This window comes from Mauremys reevesii, linkage group 14, assembly GCF_016161935.1.
Source record: "Mauremys reevesii isolate NIE-2019 linkage group 14, ASM1616193v1, whole genome shotgun sequence".
NCBI lineage: Eukaryota > Metazoa > Chordata > Testudines > Geoemydidae > Mauremys > Mauremys reevesii.
In genome coordinates, this window is record NC_052636.1 from 11,669,295 (window position 1) to 11,692,838 (window position 23,544).

Genomic DNA, 23,544 nt, shown 5'->3' on the forward strand with positions numbered 1-23,544 from the left:
CCCCAAATCCCCAGAACTCTAGTGCCACCCCCATGGCACCAGCACTGGAAACCCAGTGAAATGGGGTTACAGAATACAAGGGGGAGGGAGCAGGGGAGAGAGGTGACAGAGACTCTCTCTCTTTCCTTTTCTCTTCACTTTCTGTTCTTCTCTTTCCTTCCAGGAACTGCAGTCACAGCAGGGAGGGTTTGTCTCTTTATTAGGGATCCTCTGTGTCACGGAGGCTGCACAAGTCATAGATTCTGTGGCTTCTGCAGTGGCCACTGCGGCTGACTCCGTGGCTGCCCCAGCAGCTGGCCTGGGGCAGCAGGCAGTGGTTCCAAGGATGGCAGCAGCAGCCACAGCTCAGTGGCTCCTGGCACCTGTCCTGAGGTGGCCGGAGCAGGGCTGGCCTCTGGGGCTCCCCTCACCTGGCAGCATCTGGAGTGGCAGTGGGTCCCCGTGGTTTCTCCCCGTACATGGTGCCACGGGCCCCTGGACTCCCTGCGCCCACAGCTGGTGCCACGGATCCCCTGGGCCTCCTCCCACGATTCAATGAGGGGTATTTATGGTATAAGTCATGGCGGGTCATGGGCAATGAGCTTTTGGTTTTGCCCGTGATCTGTCCATGACATTTACTAAAAATGTCTGCGATTAAATCTTCACCTTCCTCATTATCGATCAAATAAATCAACGCCTCCACCTGCAAGTGGATTTAGCCCAGGACCCTCAGAGTCAGCAGCTGTTACGCCCCACTGAGCTCTCTGGTCAGGTGTCCTAGCGCTGGAAGCCTCCTGTTTAGATCCTAAAATAGCGTTTTTGCACCAGGGGGCTGAAATTTTGGACCGGACATTGTAGCTCCACCGTTATTTTACTGAATTGCTTCAAAACAGCAAGTCAAGAAAGTCTCCTAAGTGCCAGGCTCTCTGCCAAGGAAACAGCTGCCCCTGCACTGCAGGAGTCTGTGCGTTCCACCCAGCAATGCACACACCTGCTCCGCACTGAAGGGGTCAGACAGTGACAGGGTTGGTAACACAAATACTTCAGACTATTAACTCCAGGTCCCTTCCTTTCTTTAACCCAGGATGTGCCTGTCAACTGGTAACCATGGTGTTATCTTCACCTTAAAATACCTCTCCGTACATTTTCAGTGAGCCCTCCACCCCCTGCCCTCCCTGCAGCCAGACCCAGTCACCAGCCAGCCCGCACACCCCGGCTCCAGCCAACCCCTGCTGCACCCCTGCCCTGCCTCCAGCCAGCCCCGCACCCCTGCCATCCCTGCAGCCAGACCCTGTCTCCAGCCAGCCCGCACACCCCGGCTCCAGCCAACCCCTGCTGCATCCCCTGCCCTGCCTCCAGCCAGTTCCGCACCCCCTGCCCTGCCAGCAGCCAGCCCCTGTCTGCAGCTAGCCCCTCATGCCCCGGCTCCAGCCAACCCCTGCTGCACCCCCCTGCCCTGTCTGGAGCCAGCACCTGTCTGCAGCCAGCCCTGCACCCTCTGCCCTGCCCCCACCAGCTCGTCCTCCTGCCCTGCCTGCAGCCAGCCCCTGCCACACCCCTGCCCTGTCTCCAGCTAACTCCTGCTGCAACCCCTGTGGCCCCACCCAAAGCCAGCCAGCACCCACACACCCCCAGCCGTGCACACCTGCCCTGTCTCCAGCCAACTCTGCCGCACCCCACTGCCTGAAGCCAGCCAGTCCCTCCTCTGTCTCCAGCGCTGCCGACCCCTGATGCACCCCGCTGCGTCCCTGCCTGCAGCCAGCCTGCCCCACACCCCTGTCTCCAGCCAGCCCCGCACCCCTTGCCCAGCCTGCAGCCAGACCCTACCTCCAATCAGCCTCTGTCCTGCCTGCAGCCAGCCCCATGTCCACTGGTGCCCTGCAGTTCCCAGGGCAGTAACCCTGCACACCTGCTTCAATGAGGGGGGCAGGGAGCAGCTGGGACCCACACATGCGCACACCTGAGGGTGACCAGACAGCAAGTGTGAAAAATCGGGACAGGTAGTGGGGGGTAATAGGATCCTAGATAAGAAAAAGACCCCAAAATTGGGACTGTCCCTATAAAATTGGGACATCTGGTCACCCTAGCCCACCCCCAGGACTCCTGGGTTCCATTGCTGGGTTTCCTATTGGTTCCACTGCTGGTTGTTTTCCTTTTCCTGGGGGACTCTGGGCAAGTTGCTCCCCCCTCTAGGGCTCTGTCCCCAGCAGGCAAATGAGGATTTCGTACCTTCCCGCTATTGGAAAGTGCTGGGAGAATCCCCCAGCCAAAGCTGCTCTGACAGCGCTAAGCAGCATCTGACCATTCAAGGTCAGAGCGCGCTGCCCAGGAGGAGGAGTGTTTGGCTCTGGGGTTTCACTTCAGCCCAGTCTAGAGAGAGGGGCCCAGCCATGGGGTTTGGCTCAAGAAGACCAAGTCTCCAATTTGTTAAAGGCGTTTTGAATTCCAGTCCTGTGCTGCAAAGTGCTTGGTGTCAGTTGCAAATTTTAGAACGATACTCTCCACTCCATTTTCCAAATCATCATTCATACTGTTTACCCACCTCCACTAGGCCCAGAACCCTGCCAAAGAAGGAAAGAGGCTGGGTTTGGGATGATTTGTTCTTGACAAATCCATGCTCACTCGTCCTAAGAACCAAATTATCCTGTAGGTGCTGCTGACAAACTGAGTGTTTAAGAATGTATTGCAGTATCTCTCCAGCTATGGAAGTGAGGCTGGCTAGTCTGTAAGTCCCAGCGGTCTCTTTGTTACCCTTTGAAAGATAGGTCCTGTCTTGTTCATGGATGGGAAGATGTTCTTTTTCAGGGATCTCAGACGAGAACTGGGGCACAACACCTGGTTTGTTAAGGCCACAAAAATGGAGGCAGGAACCTTTTCTCTCCTGCTGACAAAGAACCCCAGGTACCTAAACATCCCTGAATCGGCTTTAAGAAAGGCAGTGGTTAAAAGTTTGGCTAACCATTTCTTGTTTCCACCAGACTAGACATTTTAGCAAACTTTAGAATTCCTTGGTGCTAAACACCGTGAAACTCTCCTTTCTCCTTCACAGATGGCTTTATCGCCCTTATCTCACTCAGGCTCAGGACTGCCCAGAGTTCGAGAACTGTCCCTGTTCCCATTGGACAGATGGGGAGGAGCCTGAGGTATAGAGAAGGAAGTGACCTGTCACCAGATGGATCAGACTGAACAGGTTTCAGACCTCGAGGAGGCTCTTACTGTCTAAACAGGGACGGCTGTTTTCTAGTAAAATCACTAAAAGGGAAGGAGAAAACTCGGAAGAGGTTCCTCCTGGCGCTCACGTCCGTGAACCGAATACTCTCCCAGTCCTCAAAGAGAGACCTGGAGAAGGAGACTTGCTGAAGCAAAGCCACAGGGGTCTCTGAGGTTTCCCTGGCCCCTCGCCCCTGTCCTGCCTGGCTGATGTCAGCATCTCTCTGTGAGGTCACCACCTCCCCACCACCTTGGACCAATAGGCTGAGGTCCTGCAAAAGGCCTTTGTGATGTCACTGCCACACCTCCCTTGCTGTGCCAATGTCCTGCCCTGGCCAGGCACTTTGCAGGTTTGAGCTACTCCCTGTGGATCACCCCACTCAAGGAGCGTTCGTTATAGGCAGCAAGCCGGCTAGGCAGGGAAACATCAGACGCTGCTCCCAAAACACTCAGTTTTTCAGAAATTAGTCAACTTTATGGCCAGAAGAGACCATTAGAGCATCTAATCTGACCCCCTGCATATCACAGGCTTCCTGTATGACACAAGAGCTACTTTTGGGGCAAACACATTCCAGAAAGGCATCTAGTCTTCATGAAATGACATCAGGAGATGGAGAATCCACCGCTTTCCTTGGTAGCTTTTCCTTGGTTCCTGTGGTGAATCATCCTCGCTGTTGAATATTTGTGCCTTAGTTGTAATATGAATTTGTCTCTTTTCACCTTCCAGCCATTGGGTGTTGATAGGCCTTTCTCTGCTCGATTCAAGAGCCCTTTAATACCCAATCTTTTCTCTCCATTAAGGCACTTCAACACTTTAATGAAGTCACCTTTCAATCTTCTTTTGATCAGCTAAACAGGTTGAGCTCTTTCAATAGCTCACTAGAAGGCAGTTTTCTCCATCCCTCAGAACATTTGGTGGCTCTTTGCTGCCCCAGCTCCAATTTCACATCTTTTTCAAAGGAGGACACCAAAACTGGAGGCTATTCCAGTATCAGTCTCACTGATGCCGTGTCACCTCCTGTGACATTATTGACATAATCTGTAACCGTATAGATCACCGTTGCGACCGCTGTTCTATTTGTAGCCAATACTGTAGAAAGATTGTAGCGTAAGGGGTCTATGGAGAGGTTCTGATTGGCTCATTATAATTATGCTATTTCTAGATGTGTATCATTTTATAGTTGACGTTATGAATTCCTGCTCATTTCCCCACTGGCTGGAGCATGGCTAGAGTGTGTCTGTAGTTAATGATGTTGCTATAGATTGTTCGTTTCCTGCCTTGGCAATTCAGACAGTCCCTTTTCCCAACATATCTCCAGGACATCATTAGTTCTAATAACAGGGGAAGCTTTTCTCTGGGGCACTGAGATTTTTTGGGGAGTTGGTGGCTCCTTTCTTTCCTCACCCTGGAGTAAACTCATAAGAACATAAGAACATAAGAAAGGTCGTGCTGGGTCAGACCAAAGGTCCATCAGGCCCAGTATCTGTCTACCGACAGTGGCCAATGCCAAGTGCCCCAGAGGAGTGAACCTAACGGGCAACGATCAAGTGATCTCTCTCCTGCCATCCATCTCCATCCTCTGACAAACAGAGGCTAGGGACACCATTCTTACCCATCCTGGCTAATAGCCATTTATGGACTTAGCCACCATGAATTTACCCAGTCCCTTTTAAACATTGTTATAGTCCTAGCCTTCACAACCTCCTCAGGTAAGGAGTTCCACAAGTTGACTGTGCGCTGCGTGAAGAAGAACTTCCTTTTATTTGTTTTAAACCTGCTGCCTATTAATTTCATTTGGTGACCCCTAGTTCTTGTATTATGGGAATAAGTAAATAACTTTCCCTTTTCCACTTTCTCAACATCACTCATGATTTTATATACCTCTATCATAACCCCTTATTCTTCTCTTTTCCAACCTTAGTCTTCTCTTTTCCAACTCAGCTTTTTATTCCATGGTTCATGTTTTATGGAATAACAACATCATCATGAAGAAAGAGGAGAGTGAATATCTCACTGCCAGGGCTGAAGGTGGCCACGTCCTCTGTTTGACCGTTACCATTGCAGGAGAGAAGGTTTCAATGGAATCGAATGCCTGGCTCAGACAAGAGACACAGGGAGGTTTTGCTGTTCATGGATCCATGCAAAGGAAATTGTGTCTCTGTGTGAAATGGAGGAGGGACATGAAATGCCCACAGGGTGGCGCAATGCCTAAGCTAAGGCAGGAGGGTGAAGGAATGGGGCTGAGGAATGACTGAAGTAGATTCATGTGGGATTGAAATGACATTTGTTTGTGACAGGCAGTGAGAAATTGACATTAATTCAGTTGCAAGGTTGAGGCTTCTTTAGCTCCTTGTAAAACTTTTGAACTTGATTTCCCAGAAGGGAGAAAGGGAAAGTCTGGGGCGGCCTTGAGTCCCTGGCTGGGTCTCCTAGGCAGTGGAAAACATCCCTTGTTTGGCCCTGCCAAGGATCGTGGAGGCTGAGACGCCCTCGGCTTGGATCAAAGGGAGTTGGATGGAATTTATCACACAACCCTCCCTGCTCCCCAGAGCCCCACGGGGAGAAGCTAGAGAAGGGGGAGTCATTCCTCCCCTGTGCTCCCAGAGGAGCTGCTAACAGGGCCGTCCAGAGGTGGGGGCAAGTGGGGCAATTTGCCCCAGGCCCTGGGTCTTGCAGGGGCCCCCACAAGCAGGAGCGTAGCTAGGAGGGAGCAGGGGGGGCTGCCGCTCCCCCCACTGAGCACATTCCCCCGAAGTGGTGCCTTAGTAGGAATTTCGAATACGGTGGAAAGATCGGGAATTGCCCCCCCCACACCTCGTGGGGTGGCCGGGGGTGCCGGTGGCGGGGGCAGAGCCCTGGGCTGGGGTAGTGGTGGGGGGTGTCGGTGGGGGAGCAGTGGGGGAAAGGGCGGAGCCAAGAGCTGGGGCAGCATGGGGTATGTGGGAGAGCCCAGGGCTGGGTTGGCAGGGGTGCAGGTTGGGGTGGAGAGCCCAAGGCTGGGATGGCAGGGGTGTGGGTGGAGGCAGAGCCCAGGGCTGGGGTGCCAGGGAGGTGCAGTGGGAGCCCAGGGCTTGGGTGGGTGCAGCCAAAATTTCTTTTGCTTGGGACGGCAAAAAACCTAGAGCCGGCCCTGCCTCCACCCACCGTGAGGTAGGTAGGAGCAGATCATTATTATCCCTACTTGAAAGAGGGAGAAGCTAAGGCTGAGAAAGGAGAATTGACTTGTCTGAGGTCACACAACCAGTCAGTGGCAGAGTTGGGAATAGGACCCAAGAGCCCTGATTTTCAAACTAACCATCGGATCTTGAATTTCAGACACTGAATGACCTGAATAAAATGCTCTCAGATGAGCTCCAGACCAACAACAGTGACAGTAATTATTCAGCAAGAATTTGAGGAGAATCATGTTAGAGAGAATCATGAACTGCTCAGAGACCATTAATGCAGAGAAGCAGCAAAATTCGTCAAACATAGAACTGGTTCTGACTTATTTCCTTGGTCTTGAAAGAGAACAACAAGGACCTGAGTCTCCTCTCTGTCAATAACCCCCTGCTGAGCCAATCAGGGTAGAGACTGAGGACGGGAGGCTGAGGGGTCTCACCAGAGAGCCCAAAGGATGGCCCAGGTCACTGGGGGGATCAAATAAAATTCAGAATAAAATTCTGCCTCCTTAAGCTCATGTTTTCCATGCCTAGAATTCAACTGTCACCAGATGGATCAGACTGAACAGGTTTCACATCTCGAGGAGGCTCTTACCTTCTAAACAGGGACGGCTGTTTTCTAGTAAAATCACTAAAAGGGAAAGAAAACTCAAAGAGGTTCCTCCTGGCGCTCACGTCCGTGAACCCGAATACTCTCTCAGTCCTCAAAGAGAGACCTGGAGAAGGAGACTTGCTGCAGCAAAGCCACAGGGGTCTCTGAGGTTTCCCTGGCCCCTCGCCCCTGTCCTGCCTGGCTGATGTCAGCATCTCTCTGTGAGGTCACCACCTCCCCACCAATAGTTTGTGGTCCTGCAAAAAACCTTTGTGATGTCACTGACACACCCCTCCCTTGCTGGCCTAATGTCCTGCCCCTGGCCAGGCACTTTGGAGGTTTGAGCTACTCCCTGTGGATCACCCCACTCAAGGAGCGTTTGTTCTAGGCAGCAAGCCGGCTAGACAGGGAAACAGCAGACGCTGTTCCCAATGCTACACTCAGTTTTTCAGAAATTAGTCGACTTTACGGCCAGAAGAAACCATTAGAGCATCTAATCTGACCCCCTGCACAGGCCTCCTTTATGAAACATTAGCTGGTGTGGGTGGGGGGTTTTGGAGGCGTGTGGGTGGGCAGTGGCGTGGGGGCGGGTGAGCCGGCAGAAAGCCAATATTCATAACTTCAACTACAAAAATGAAACACATCTAGAGATAGCATCATTATAATCAACCAATCAGAACCTCTCCATAGACCCCTTACACGACAACCTTTCTACAATACTGGCTACACATATAGAACAGTTGTCGCAACGGTGATCTATACAGATACAGATTATGTCAATAACGTCACAGGAGGTGACACGGCATCAGTGAGACTGATACTGGAATACTGCCTCCAGTTTTGGTGTCCTCGTTTGAAAAAGATGTTGTGAAATTGGAGCTGGAACAGCAAAGAGCCACCAAAGGTTCTGAGGGCGGGAGAAAACTGCCTTCTAGTGAGCTATTGAAAGAGCTCAACCTGATTAGCTGATCAAAAGAAGATTGAAAGGTGACTTCATTGAAGTGTTGAAGTGCTTCAGGGAGAAAAGATTTGGGAATTAAAGGGCTCTTGAATCAAGCAGAAAGGTATAACAAGACCCAATGGCTGGAAGATGAAAAGAGACAAATTCATATTACAACAAAGGCACAAATATTCAACAGCGAGGATGATTCACCACAGGAACAAGCTACCAAGGAAAATGGTGGATTCTCCATCTCTTGATGACATTTCATCTAGACTAAATGCCTTTCTGGAATGTATTTGCCCCCAAAGTAGCTATTGTGCCATACAGGAGGCCTGTGATATGCAGGGGGTCAGATTAGATGCTCTAATGGTCTCTTCTGGCCATAAAGTCGACTAATTTCTGAAAAACTGAGTGTAGCATTGGGAGCAGCATCTGATGTTTCCCTGTCTAGCCGGCTTGCTGCCTAGAACGAACGCTCCTTGAGTGGGGTGATCCACAGGGAGTAGCTCAAACCTCCAAAGTGCCTGGCCAGGGGCAGGACATTAGCCCAGCAAGGGAGGGGTGCAGCAGTGACATCACAAAGGCCTTTTGCAGGACCTCAGCCTATTGGTCCAAGGTGGTGGGGAGGTGGTGACCTCACAGAGAGATGCTGACATCAGCCAGGCAGGACAGGGACGAGGGGCCAGGGAAACCTCAGAGACCCCTGTGGCTTTGCTTCAGCAAGTCTCCTTCTCCAGGTCTCTCTTTGAGGACTGAGAGAGTATTCGGGTTCATGGACGTGAGCGCCAGGAGGAACCTCTTTCGAGTTTTCTCCTTCCCTTTGAGTGATTTTACTAGAAAACAGCCATCCCTGTTTAGAAGGTAAGAGCCTCCTGGAGGTTTGAAACCTGTTCAGTCTGATCCATCTGGTGACAGTTGAATTCTAGGCATGGAAAACACGAGCTTAAGGAGGCAGAATTTTATTCTGCACCTGTGATTTTGTCTCTTAGAATCACTGGGGACATAAGGGTTTGTCCTTTTTGTTTCACCTCTTGCTCCATCCACTGTCTGATCCTCTTTCTCTTCGTGTCTTCCTTCCTTTGTCCTTTCTCCTGTTCCTCCCAAAATCAGGTTTTTCTCCTGCTGATAACAGCTCACGTTAACTGTTCACTCTCGTTATAGTGTGTATGGCAACACCCATTTTTTTCACGTTCTCTGTGTATATATATATCTTCCTACTGAATTTTTAACTGCATGCATCCGATGAAGTGAGTTTTAGCCCACAAAAGCTTATGCTCAAATACATTTGTTAGTCTCTAAGGTGCCACATGTTCTCTTTGTTCTTTTTGCAGATAAATTAATGGAGGTTAAGTCCATTAATAGATATTAGCCAGGATGGGTAAGGAATGGTGTCCCTAGCCTCTGTTTGTCAGAGAGTGCAGATGGATGGCAGGAGAGAGATCACTTGATCATTTCCGGTTAGGTTCACTCCCTCTTGGGCACCTGGCATTGGCCATTGTTGGCAGATAGGATATGGGGTTGGATGGACCTTTGGTCTGACCCACTATGGCCATTCTTATGTTCTTATGAAGGGAAGGGCACAGAGTTTCTGTAGTGTAGTGGTTATCACGTTTGCCTAACACGCAAAAGGTCCCTGGTTCAAAGCCAGGCAGAAACAGCATGGCTTCCTTTTCTCAGCTCCTAGTGGCCTGTCCCTGCTGTTGTAGGAACAGCAGTGATTTCTATGCTCAAAATGTCTGTTATACTTCCTTTCCCTCTCTGAATGCCTGTGAAGTGGCTTTCCCCCTCCTCCTCCCGCTCTCTCCTGCAATGCTTGGGGGATGAATGGGCTGGTTGAAGATCAGAAGAGCTTCCAGGTAGACAAGGTGTCTGGGACTCTCATTAGGCAGCGCTCACACACCCAGAGCAGGGACCCTGCATGGACACTGGCTGAGGTGGAGTGTGACCCACCAGATGCAGCCAAGTCATCTCTAGTCGCAGGCCATGAGGTTCAGGTCCTTAAAAGGGGAAGGGGCCCTGTGCTCAGCTGTGCTTTCACAATGCTGCCTAATGAGAGCCCCAGACACCTTGTCTATCTAGGAGCTCTTCTGATCTTCCAGCTGTTCAACCACCCCCTGCATCCCACAAGCATTGCAGGAGGGAGGAGGAGGAGGAGGAAAGCCACTTCACAGGCATTCAGAGAGGGAGAGGAGATGGGGCGGGGGGGGGAGTGTAACCGACCTTTTGGGCATACAGGTTATATGCAGCACACAGATCACTGCTGCTCCTACAACAGGGTAAGTTCTCAAGCAGCATGTTTCTTACTTTGCCCATCTGCCAATTTTGATGATTATCGATGGAAATATTTTGCCATTGGGTTGTGCGTTTACACAGAAATTGACATTTACCAACAAATATGTAATTCTTCCAGTCCTGCCTAGTCTGCAGTTGATGGGTTTAGAGGGACACATTCACTCTTCCAGGTCCCCAGGCCAGGCCTGTGCTCTCAACTTCCCACACTGCTGGGATCCTTCCCTGGTCTCCCCTCAGACCTCTGCCCCCCACCCCACTTCTGGGATCCCCTCCCCACACTGTCTAACTCCCCTGCTGGCAGGATCCCTTCCTGTTCCTTTCATTTCCTGTCTCCACCCTGGGCAAAAGCTCTGCACTGTTCCCACACCAGAAGTTGAACCCAGGCCCCATGGATGAAAACCAGGAATCCTGACCACTAGCCCATATGGGACTATTGGTGCATCTGACAGTGGGGATTCACCACAGCTCCTGCTCCAATACGTCTGTTAGTCTATAAGGTGCCACAGGACTCTTTGCTGCTGTTATTACTACAACTCTCTAAGCCAACCCCTCGTGAGCGCAGCAGGGACTAGCGTGACCAGATGTCCCGATATTTGGGCCTTTTTCTTATATAGGCTCCTATTACCCCCACTCCCTGTCCCGATTGTTCACATTTGCTGTCTGGTCACCCTAGCAGGGGCTGCACACAGGGCTGCATTAACCCTTCAGGTGCTGAGGTTTCCCTCACTCCATCCCCAGTGCCTGTGATCAGGAAACAGACATTAGGGCTCCCAGGTGCTGCACAGACCATGATTGAGATCGGGACCCCATATTGCGCTAGGTGCTGTACAATCCCTGGCCAACACTGGGACACCCAGGGGGTTCCCCTCAATTTATCTGAGCCTCTGCTGCCCAACTTCTTCTGACTCCATCTGGATCACCCAGGAGCGGTGACAGGGTTTCCTTTGCACCTTTCCAAACAGTCCTTCTTTCCCTGCCCCCTAATTCTGCTTTCACACCCTGGGCCCATCTCCTCCCTTCGTTCCCTCTACCCCCGCCCCAGGTGATTAGAGATGGAGGCAATTTCAGCCACTGGAGACAGCCCCAGCGAGCGCTGCAGCCCGCCCCGGGTGCGGGGGGGGGTGTTTGCAGACACAGGAAGGGAGCAGCTGGGAGCGGTGGGTGCTGGGAAGTAGGAGGCAGGAGAACAAAGCCCGCGGGGGGGGGCCGCGCCTGGGGGCGGGGCTCGGGCACAGCCTGGGGGCGGGGAAGCTCCGGGGGGCGGGGCTCTGGCACAGCCCAAGGGGGTAGCTCCTGGGGGCGGGGCTCTGGCACAGCGGGGCCGGGGCAGCTCCTGGGGCGGGGCTCTGGCTCAGCCCGGGGTGGGGCAGCTCCTGGGGCAGGGCTCTGGCACAGCCAGGGGTGGGGCAGCTCCTGGGGCGGGGCTCTGGCACAGCCCAGGGTGGGGCAGCTCCTGGGGCGGGGCTCTGGCACTGCCCGGGGGCAGCTCCTGGGGCGGGGCTCTGGCACAGCCCGGGGCAGGGCAGCTCCTGGGGCGGGGCTCTGGCACAGCCCGGGGCAGGGCAGCTCCTGGGGCAGGGCTCTGGCACAGGCCGGGGCGGGGCAGCTCCTGGGGCGGAGCTCTGGCACAGGCCGGGGTGGGGCAGCTCCTGGGGCGGGGCTCTGGCACAGCCCGGGGCAGGGCAGCTCCTGGGGCGGGGCTCTGGCACATTGTGACGCAGGCAGGGGCGGCTCTAGAAATCGGGCTGCCCCAAGCAGCGCGGAGCGCTACGCCGCCCTTCCCCGGTCCCGCGGCGGGTCCCCTCTTCCCGCGGCTCCGGTTGAGCTCCTGCCGGCATGCCTGCTTGTCCCGGGCTCCGGTGGACCTGCCGCAGGCATGCCGGCGGGAGCTCCACCGGAGCCAAATGCCGCCCCCCCGGGAAACGGCCGCCCCAAGCGCCTGCTTGGCGCGCTGGGGTCTAGAGCCGCCCCTGGACGCAGGAGCCCGGGCTCAGCAGCTGCTCCCTGGTGGCCACGTGCTGCCGGCAGCGCTGGAGCCGCCCGGGCCGGAGCGGAGCCGCTGTTCTCAGCTGCAGCAGGAGCTGCCCCCGGCCCCGCTGGGCTCCAGGTGGGGACAGAGCCTGGGGCCTGGGGCTCCCCTGGGTGCGGCTGGCGGGGCGGGAGGGGAGAGGCTGGAGCTGCAGGCGGGGAAGGGCGGGGGCAGGCGGGGTTGATCGGTCTCTGGGCACCAGGAGCCCCGGGGCAGAGTGTGTGTGTGAGTGTCCCGGGCCCAGGCGTGCGCAGGGGGAGAGCCCCGGCACCCCAATGCCCTGAGCCCCGGCTGGGGAGGCTGCTCCCCCCCTCCCGTGGGGGCTCCGGGGCGGGGGAGGCTGCGGCGGCTGCAGGCGGGTGCTCGGCCCCCCCGGGAATGTCCCGCTGCCGGCAGCTTGTGGCGCCTCCTCCGCGGAGCTTTTCCCCGGGGGCGGCCTGGGCGCAGCTGCGATCAGCTGTTTGCTGGGCAGGCTCCGCTCCGCTGCTCCCCCGCTCCTGGGGGCTGGGTGAGCCCCAAAACAGCCCCAGGGGTCGGTGGGGCGGGGCCAGCAACAGCAGAGCCCCCGCTCCCCTGGGGCTGCCCCGCCCCGCTCGGGCTGGGGGCTCTGCCAGGGCCCCCGCGTGAATCGCTGCTCCCTGCCCGCCAGGCTCGGCTCCGGCCACAGCAGCGGCGGGTGCCCTGGGGAGCCCAGCTGTGCTGGGGCGGGGGCAGGTTGGGGGGAGGAGAAGCTCCAGGTACCGGCGGGGGGGGAGCTGGGGGGGGGGAGGAGAAGCCCCGCTGGGTTGGTAGGTGGGGTGGGGAAGAAGCCCCGGGCCCCAGCAGGAGCTGCACTGCGGGGAGGAGGGGGAGAGGAGCCCCCCTGGGGCAGGCAGGAGAACCCCGGACCCTGGCAGAAGATGTGGGGCTGAAGTCCCCGGCTCGGTAGCTCCAGCCACCTTAGTGGCAGAAGTTGCAGGGCTGAAGCCCTGACTCCCCTCTGTGTGGAGCTGGCCTGAGCCCCTCTCGCCCCATCCCCCCTGTGGAGCTGGCTCCCACTCTCCGGCTGTGGAGAAATTCAGCCCCAATCTCCCCATGTTGGTATCTCCATTTCCCCCACCCCCATCACCCAGCCATGGATGGATTTAGCCCAGGAGGCAGGGTCAGTGTTGGCCCCATTGGGCAGGCGGGATCTAGGGCACAAGGAGGTCAAGTGACTTTCCCAAGGCTAAGCAGGGAGTCTGTGGCAGAGCAGAGACTCAAACCCAGAACACCTGAGCCTGAGTCCTGTGCTTTAACCACTAGGCAACCTTCCCCCCGGAGGAGAGGGAACCTCCTCTGCAACTTTGAGTGTGTGGGTGGGAGCAGCCACTAGACAGAGCTGCCAGGAGGTGGGGAGGAGGGTTGGATAGTTGGGGGGGTTATTGGGGGGGGGGTGGGGTCTCTGGAGTGGGTGGTCAGGGGACAAGGAGCAGGAGGGTTGGATGGGTTGAGGGTTCGGGAGGTGGAGCGGGATTGGAGCAGGCAGGGAGCAGAGGGAGTTGGATGGGTTGGGAGTTCTGGGGTCCTGTCAGGGGCGGGGAGCTGTTGGATGGGGTGTGGAGTCCGGGGTCTGTCTGGGGACAGGAGTGTGGATAATGGTTAGGGGAAAGGTAGGGGTAGGGTCCTAGGGAGGCAGTTACAGTGCAGGGGGTGTCTCAGGAGGGGTAAGTCAGGGGACAAGGAGCAGGGGGGGTTGGGGGTTCTGAGGGGGGCAGCCAGGGGGCAGGAAGTGGGAGGCAGTGGATGGGGTGGGGCTAGGGCGGGGCTCCCTGGGTGCACACCCTAATGAAATGTGCTGTGCACGCCTATGGTCACGGGGGTGAGCCACTCACATCCTTTTCCTGTTTGTGCCATTTCTTTCCGTCTCAAAATCTGATAACAATTCTCTCTGGTTCTTCCCCTTCTCTCTCCCCTCCCCACATGTGGCTAGAAAATCCAAGGAGATTCCCTCGTTTTCCCTAAAATTATTGAGACTCTAGTCTCTTATTTTCCCTATTCTCTCCGTAATTCTTAAATTCTGCTCAGCTTTGGGATGTGAACCCAGCCCGTTTACCTGCAGCAATTTGTCCTTGGGTAGGTGGAATTTGCTGTCCTGTGTCACTCCCCCAGCATGGGTGGTGGTTAGTGGGTGCTGGCTGGGGAGCCCGCAGACACGGCTGCCTCTGGGAGACGGGGGCCGGTCTCTGCCAGAGACAGGACATGGCCGCACAGGAGGGGAAGGGAGGAGCTAGTGTCCCTATGGAGCCTGCCCAGCCCCTTTGGTTCTGCTCCTTTCCAGCATTTTGTTCAGAGACTTTATTACTGGGAGGCTGAAAAATCTCCCTGTGGGCTTAGCCTGGCAGGAGGGGCCAGATCTCCCGGCAATAAAGCTGGAGCATGTTCCCAGCATGGCAGAGCCTAGGTTGTGTCTCTGCAGGAAAGAGCCTGGGGAATCGTGATGTGACATGAACTAAAGCCTGTTCTGAAACCTCCACAACTGCCCTTCTCGCCCTGCCAGGCTGCAGGATGCCGTCCGTGTTTCGCTCCAGCTCATCCCATCCTCCCATGGGACAGGGAAGGAAATGGCTGCAGTGGAGCCAGCTCAGGAAGGGATTATGGGAGGTTTGCTGGTGGGTTCCTGCTGGAGGGGAGGGACAGCAAATACACCGGAGGTGGGAGGTTTGGGCAGTCTGGTTTGGACGTTGGAGTAGCCAAAACATTCCCAGGGGGGAGAAGGGGAGGAGGCCAGGGTGTAGCAAACCTGTTGGGACTTGTTCAATATGCGGCTTCCATTCTAGGAACAGACCCATGAGGGTGGAAGGTGGAAATGCTCTAATTTGTGGGACAGGAAACAACCCCCCTCAGTGGGGCTAGGAAAACAGACCAGACTCCCAGGGCTGGAGCCCGACCTGATTAACCAGCAGCTGCTGTGAGATGTGAGGGGCACCCACCAGGGAGGCTTAGGGGGGTTCTTAACCTTTTTCTTTCTAAGGCCCCAACGTGCTATAAAAACTCCACTGCCCTGCAGGTGCCTGGTTCTCGGCATGTAAGAGCCAGGGCTGGCGTGAGGGGGCGGCACCCAGGGCCGTGGCCTGGGGCCCCATGTGACAGCCCCGCAAAGCTAATTGCTCAAGCTTTGGCTTCAGCCCCTGGTGGCAGGGCTCATGGCCCCAGGCTTCAGCCCCAGGCCGGGAGGTTTGGGCTTTCTGCCCTGGGTCCAAGCGAGTCTGACACGGGCCCTGCTTGGAGGCCCCCCTGAAACCTGCTCGCAGCCCCCCAGAGGCCCAGGGCCCCCTAGCTGAGAACCACGGCCTTAGGGATGTGCCCCTCCCCACACCCAGCTCCAGGGCTGGCCTTAGAGAAAATGGGGCCTTGGGTGAACTTGTATTTTGGTGCCCCCATCCCCTGGCCCCCAGGGCTCCCCACCATCATGTCCAGACCCGATGCCTCCTCTAGGGCTTAGTTTGTATTGAAAGAGGCGCCAGAGCTCAGCCCGGCTCAAATTCAGCACTGGCAGGGCGGCCTCACAGCAGCGGCTGCTGGCCGAGCGCCCAGCTCTGAAGGCCATGCCACCGCCAGCAGCAGCGCAGAAGTGAGGGTGGCCTGGTGTGTGGTGTATTGTGCAGCCTTTTATTTTATGTAAAGTGCAGTTTGTAATGTGGCATTTCACCCCCGCTGGGTCGGCTCTGGTGGCGACAGTTTCAAGCATAACAGAGTGAAAGTCGCCTCTGCTTGCTTCAAACGTACAGTCTCTAGGAACACACAGAGACCAAGGGTAGTGACCACACAGACATTCACAAGCACAAGGTCTAGTCGGTTTTACAAGTTTTATTAAAGTTACAGTTAAGGTTATGACGACCCAAGTGCACAGAAATTCTATAAAGACCTGTGCAAAAGTTACAACTCTAGTTCTACTCACAACAATAGTATTAGGGTCTGATGTGTCTCTCATGGATTGATCATCAGTAGAGGGATGGTTCCTGCTGGAGTTTCCCACAGGGAACTCAATTTTCCTGCTCTGGGCACCCCCTTTTATAACGTGATTCTGATTATACCTCATTAGCATTGACACACAACCTGTGTCCTGTGGTTAAGGCCCATTTGGAAACAGAGATGCCTTTCCAGATTTTTTTTTATTTAAAATTAATCTTCTGGCTAATTGTTCACCCTGTTACCACTTGGTACCTCTTTTCCCATCATCTTAGGGCATCGGGTTATTCCTCGGCTATTTACTTCTGTCAGCATTTCCTAGCTCCAAGGCCTAAAATAGCGAAGTTAAAATCTTGCAGGTCTCAGCCTACAGGCCTTGTGGTTCAACCCTATTTACTTAGATACCTAATACATGATTATTCTCGCTACAGACCGATCAATCAATTCTCTATTTAGCACACAGTGATTCCATGTGACATAACGTGTTAGTTATTTATAATACCACACAGTAAATGAACGGTGAACTAAAATCACTGGCTGCCGTTCCCACCCTTACTCCTACACTGCTGCTGTGGCCTGTGGTGCCCGGCGCTCTGCCTGCAGCTCAAGCCGGGCTTTGCGCTCTCACACGGGGGCTGCATCTTGCTGGAGCCCCAGATACCCTGCAGCCCTGTGGCCGCTCCTGGCTCACCAGGGGCCATTTCAGATTTTGGGGCGGGGGCAACTTTAACTGTGATTCCAGGGGCTACTGAGGCACCTGAAAACTGTAGGGTTTTTGCAGAAAATAACTTAGAAATTCACTGACGAGCACTCTATCTAATTGTTATATAAAGAAAGATAAATATTTACTGACTCCAATTACAGCCACATATTAAATGTAAAATTAAATTTAGAACAATCAGGAGATAATACAGCAAGATATTCCCTATCCCAAGCCTTGAGGTATCCGTTCTGGAGCTTTGACGCAGGTATCAGAAACACAAGTTTGATACTTTGCACCCTCTCTTTCGTAGAGATAAATAAATATAGAGAAAGGAAGCAGATTTTACTTAACACTCTGTGTTACTGCCATTATCTCCTCTATTTTAGTCAATTGTTTTTCACTCCACTGACAACGTATTTACTTACTTTTATATACGGTTCTGGCCTCCCTCCCTTTCCCCAGCCAGCTCCAAACTGAAACCCCTCCTCCAGCCGTCTCCTCCAGCCACACCTCCCGGCTCCTCCTCCAGCCTTTGTCCACTTTCCTCGGGCAGAAGGTGTCACCTGGCCCCATCCCCCTCCTGGGCTCAGGTTACATGCTCAGCTATCGCCCCTCAAGTGAAGTCACACCCTGATATCCCATCCCCAATGCAGACAGTCCCAGTAAAACTCTCCAACATCCCCAGCTCAATCCTCCCCACTCCCTCCTTCGTCACAGACTAAAAATACAATCTGAAGATAAGTGATCTTCATCTGCACAGTGTCTGAAGTTTTGAGTTTAGCTAATTTTTTCAAACGAGCCCTGCTCAGGTAAATACATGCAACATGTACAGTCTGTTATTTGCTAGTACCATTTAAATAATGAATGACAAAGCACAATACGGCCACAACAGTAATAATGATAATTACGCCAGCCAGGACAGGTGAGGCATTTTAGAACTCGTTACTCAAAGAACTGAATTTAAGCATAAGACAGAAATAAAATGATGAAATGCACAGACCAGTTAAAGCTAAACTACCAGCACTGTCATCCTGACCGAATGTGAAAGAATAAAATTACAGAGACTACATGTACTTTGCGCATTTTGACAGGAAGTAAAAGGAAGTAATAACAGTAACTGACGTGTCTGTGGTGGGGTGAGTGTGTGTGTGGGGGGGGGGAGGGTGAGACACACCCGCTGTCACGTCCAGCCCAGCGGCACTCACTAGTCCGAAGGCTCGTTCACACGGCAGCAGGGGCCAGCAGCCCCCACTCCTGACCCAGAGGCAGCAGCACAGAATCTTGTCCCCCCAGCTCAGCTCAGCAGAGACTGGGCACAGAGGCAGGAGGGTGGGGGCCACCCCTCCTCCCCCACACAGCACAGGAAGCTCCTGGGAGCAGCTTGTCCAGGGCAGCTCCAAGTGGGGGGAGGGGGCAGGGCTGCAGGAACAGCTGCAGGGGCAGACAGCTGAAGAGAAGTGGGGGGAGGAGAGACAGGACACCCCTGTTGGAAGAACCCCCACAGCAAGGCCCCCCTGCACTGTCATGTCATCTGCCCCCCACTAAGTCTGGCCCCGTCCAGCTCTTCACAATGAGAACAGCGCTGGGCTCCCTGCCAGCGAGCTCTCCCTGCACCCTGCCAGGGCCTCTATCTCCTGTGTCCGTCTGTGGCTAGTAGGGGGGGATGGATCTGCTGGGAGAGACAAGGGGCTCTCGCTTCGTCCCTCCCCCTGGCGTTTCCTGGCTGCTCTGAGCGGGGTGGGGTGGGACTCTGTCGACTATCATCCACCAGAGCTTCCATTTGATTGAAAGTGGGTCTGTGAGTGGGGCAGCAGGTACTGAGTGTTGGACTCTTGTTCTTTCAGGGGCCGGTGACCTTCGAGGAGGTGGATGTGTATTTCACCAGGGGAGAGGGGGCTCTGCTGGAGCCCGCTCAGAGAGCCCTCTACAGGGATGTCATGCAGGAGAACTATGAGACGGTGACCTCGCTGGGTAAGGAGTCCTGTCCCCTGGCTTATTAGAAGCTGTGGGGTCTCTAAAGAACCTGAGCAGTAATAACTTTATACCTTTATTCATCATTCAAGTTTTGACAAGTTTCCTTGCCCCCCCCCTTTTTGCCTTATCTCCCACCCACTAGAATAATTTTTAGACATTTGTCATCAGTCATTTTAAAATTGCATTTAGTGCGTCCTTATTGGCTACATTAATCACTGTAGCTTTCATGCCTTTTCCTCATTTTAAGAGGAAAATACGCCTCCTGTAGAATTCTAAATTGAGTAAATAGGTGTGTGACCGATGCCTGGCTTGTGTGACAGTCAGATGAGCTCATCTTTTGATAGAAGAGAATATAATGTTGTCAGTCAGGAGCCCAAAGGTGAAAGGAGAACAGAGCCATGTGAGACGAGGAGAAGGGGTGGGGGGAGTAGCTAATTCTGTGATGCCTGGACATGGGGAAGGTGTGTGCAGTGTTATAGTTAAGATGGAGAAAGGAGGGATGAGGTTGTGAGAGACAAGGAGGGAACAGAAGAAGCTCCCAAGATGCCGGGAGGTGGTGCCGGCTGAGAGTAATGGGAAGAAGGGGAGGGGAGTGTGGGGGAAGGGCACCTGGGAAGTGGGCTGGGTGGGCCAGTGGGAGGGAGGAGAGGTTTGGGGATCCAGAGCTGTGGGGGATCCCAGACCTTTAACCCCGAATCCCTACCCAAGCCTTGTTCTGGAGCCTACACTCCAGTTTTCTTTCTGTTCAGTTTCACTTGTATACATTTTTTCCCCAAATATTATTTGAACTCTTGACCTCCCTCTCCCACTCATTACCCCCCTCCCCATATAACCTCCCCATTTCTGTGCACAGCGACCCCGACCACCGACCCTGAGTCCTTGCTGCATCCTCCCTCCCACAGCAGGGCCCCTACCCAGGCACAAATGGGCACTTTGTTGATGATGTCACAGGCTGGTGGTGTAGCCTGTACAATTTTTACACCTATAAGATTACGTATTGGGGCACAGCTCGCCCTTGTACATGGCTACTCACAGTTAATTGAGAAGATGAAATTTGGTGAAACACAGAAACTTGATTGAATGGAGACAGTTATAATTGAAATCATAGACAAGGATCAATCTACATAACGTACCCGTCGCTGAATTGCCACCGAATCCACGGGACCGGCGGACCTTCCGCAGGCAAGCCTCACAGGGACATCCAGGGTGGCCCCCGCGGCTTGCCATCCCGGGCACGTGCTTGGATAGGGACTCGCATGCCTCTCCTTTTTCACCAGGGTTTGAGGATTGCAGCTTGTCCTCCACTGTGTTCACTGGACTAATGTCCAGTTCCTGTGCGTTGCTTTCTCTCCAGGGGCTGTGAGCGGTGTGTGTGTGAGAGAGGTGGGAATTTTGGTGATACTTGTATGATGCCAATACACACCTCAGTTTCCCTCTGTGATTGGTATTGCTATGATTATAAAAAGCAGGAGACGTGAGGTGTTTTGTCACGTAGCTGTCATGGAGTAATATGAATGGGGCATTAAGGACAGGCTGGGAACAACCTACATCAGTGGAATACCCAACAGAGACAAGGGAATGATTGTCACCTGTCCATGGGAGGATCGCCGCTTGGCTGAGTGAAGCACACATGGACTCGTTACATTTTTGGGAGCAGGAATAACTGGGCTCATAGACGCAGGGAGCTCTACTGGAGCAAAGACAAACGGACAGGTGCAGTTAAAGGAAACCAAAGCGTTTTCTACAGCAGCCTGGCTCAAGGGCATTGGCCAGTATGGACTATATTGTCTTCTTCACTTCCCTGTGCTAATCTAAGGACTTTCCAGTGCTGTGTTTCGGTTCACTAATGAACCCTGCTATGTTTTAACAGTCTGCCCAGTGCCCCAGCAAAAACTTGCTCTGTGCATTGACTGAGGAACAGTCTCTGAACAGGAGTGTCGTTCAGCTGGACCTGCTGGCAGAGCTCACAGGTTGAAGTAGGAGTGTTGAAGCCAGAGGCTTCCCAAGCACTGTTTAAAAGCCCAGGCATTGCACAGATCCCATGGATCCATGACAGTGCCAGTGTGCCTAATGGGGAAAGGATATAAAACAAGACAAGGATCTAAATGCATATTTTGCATGGTCCCCTCATCAGTGCTCATGGGAATCCCTGATCATTTCCAACGTGTATTAAAATCTTCCTTAAAAGCTCACCTCTTAGTTACCAGGTTATGTCAGAGGCCTCCCGCTTCCCTGGTTCTTGTCCCGCAGACAGCAAGCAGCAAAAGACCAATAGTCTGAAGCGCAGACAATGCCATGTAAGAGAAGGCCCTTACAAATACAGACAGTGATTTTGATTCTCTCTTTTCACACTCCTGTAAGTAGCTAAGTGATAAAAAATACCCCTAAGTTCTTAAGCTATAGGCTTTACAGGCAGGCCTGAATATCTCTATTCTAACAGTGGGTTCTACCCCTTCCCCCATTCTGTGTCTGTCTGGTCTATTTAGATTGTAAATTCTTCAGGGCATGGGCCATCTACTATTCTCTGTTTGTACTTTGCCTAGCACAATGGGGACCCACTGTTAGTTTGTTCTTAGGCATGAAGGTAATGCATATGATTAACAACTCTCCTGCCACTTTGAGCCAAGGAAGCTGGCCTTGTGATGTTACTGCTTAAAAATGAGCTGGGGGTAAAACCATGGAATATTCTTTGTGACAAGTATCCCACAAATTCCACTGACCTCCCTTGTTTTCTTTGCCTGGAGTAGGGCTTCCAGATTCCAAACCTGATGTGATCTCGCAGCTGGAACGAGGGGAAGAGCCGTGGGTCCCAGATCTCCAGGGCTCTGAGAAAGAAGTGCTCCCGAGAGCTGCCTGCAGAGGTGAGGACTTGGTTAAACCAACTCAAAAACTGGCTGTGAATTCAGGAAACATTTGGGATGCCCTACAAAGACCCTGTGAGCTCTCCAAGTTCAGGATTGTTCCCTGCAGATGTGGAATCATTAGGCAGATGTGACTCATGGCTTCCCACCTATACTCTGACAAGTGGCAGCAGGTCCCTGCCCAATGTAGCTTTCCCCAGAGTGTTCTGGTGAGATGCGGACTAAAGCTGATCCCTTCCTCTCCCCTCTGGGGAAGGGTTTGGGAAAACCAGCTCCTGGTCGGTTTGATCTTTCCCACACATATTTTGGTTTGTTCATCCCTTTTACCATTCCTCTCTCTGACATTTCCTTTCTCTCCGGTGCAGGGAGTGACCTATGTCTGGATTCTCTCTGTCTCCCATCAGGTGATGGGCTGGTGAGTGAGAATGAGGAGCAGAAACCCCAGCAGGAAGATGCTGAGCAACTAGAACCACATGGAACGTTGTCAGGAAGATCCAAAGGGAATGTTTCCGGGAGTTGTGCACTCCCAGAAAAAGAAACAGGCTGTGAGACTCAGCAGAGGTCAGAAGAAAACTTAAGTAGTCTCTCAGACCTTATTCCACACGAGAGAATCAACTTGGAAGAGACACGCTACACATGCCACGAGTGTGGGAAAAGCTTCAATGGGAGCTCAGACCTTGTCACTCATCAGAGAATACACAGAGGAGAGAGACCCTACATGTGCTCCGAGTGCGGGAAAAGCTTCAGTCAGAGCTCTACCCTTATCACACATCGGAGAATCCACACAGGTGAGAAACCTTATGGATGTTCTGAGTGTGGGAAACACTTCATTGATAGTTCAACCCTCATCTCACATCAGCGAATTCACACAGGAGAGAGACCCTATACGTGCTCTGAGTGTGGGAAAAGCTTTAGTCGGCGCTCACACCTTATCACACATCTTAGAATCCACACAGGAGAGACGCCCTACACGTGCTTTGAGTGCGGGAAACGCTTCACTGATAGTTCAGCCCTCATATCACATCAGAGAATCCACACAGGGGAGATGCCCTATACATGCTCCGAGTGCGGGAAACGCTTCAATTGGAGCTCACACCTTATCACACACAGGAGAATCCACACAGGTGAGAAACCTTATGGATGCTCTGAGTGTGGGAAAAGCTTCAGTCAGCGCTCCCACCTTATCACACATTGTAGAATCCACACAGGAGAGAAGCCCTACACGTGCTCTGAGTGTGGGAAAAGCTTCAGTTGGAGCTCACACCTTATCAGGCATCAGAAAATCCACGTAAGAGAGAACTGTAATAAATGCCTTGACTAGGGCTGAGCAAAGATTTTTTTTTTTAAATCACATTTGCTAATTCCCACATAGTGATCTTTGCACCACCTTCACCGTAGTAGCTCAGCTCCCCCAGATGAGTTGCCTGCTTCTGCCTTTTCCAGCTCACCCTTCTTTGGGGTCAGTCCTATGATTTTTTCTATTGAGTCGTAGGAGTGTATGTCATAGAACCATAGAATATCAGGGTTGGAAGGGACCTCAGGAGGTATCTAGTCCATTCTCCTGCTGAAATCAGGACCAACCCCAACTAAATCAACCCAGCCAGGCTTTGTCAACCAGGCCTTAAAAATCTCTCAGGATGGAGATTCCACCACGTCCCTAGGTAACCCATTCCAGTGCTTCACCACCACGTTAGCAAAATTAGTTTCCTAATATCCAACCTAGATGGCTCCCACTGCAACGTGAGACCATTGCTCCTTGTTCTGTCATCTGCTACCACTGAGAACAGCCAAGCTCCATCAGCTCCAGGTGGGACAGAGGTTTGATTCCCAACAAGCTACACTGAGGCAAAAACCACCTGTGCCTGACAG

General features: G+C 53.4%; 1 protein-coding gene and 1 non-coding gene across 2 annotated transcripts in view; both read left to right on the top strand.

Moving 5' to 3' along the window:
• The first annotated feature begins 9,470 nt into the window (after positions 1–9,470).
• On the top strand, positions 9,471–9,543 carry TRNAV-AAC. The gene has a single exon. It is a non-coding gene; the product is annotated as a tRNA-Val (tRNA).
• A 12,781-nt stretch (positions 9,544–22,324) lies between these two features.
• The window catches only part of LOC120381601 (zinc finger protein 850-like), a gene marked incomplete at both ends in the record, with an annotated part of 38,320 nt that continues 37,100 nt past the window's right edge, over positions 22,325–23,544 (top strand). The window contains one exon of the mRNA XM_039499753.1: positions 22,325–22,963. Coding sequence (XP_039355687.1) covers positions 22,325–22,963 — 639 coding nt within the window. The remainder of the gene's footprint in view (positions 22,964–23,544) is intronic.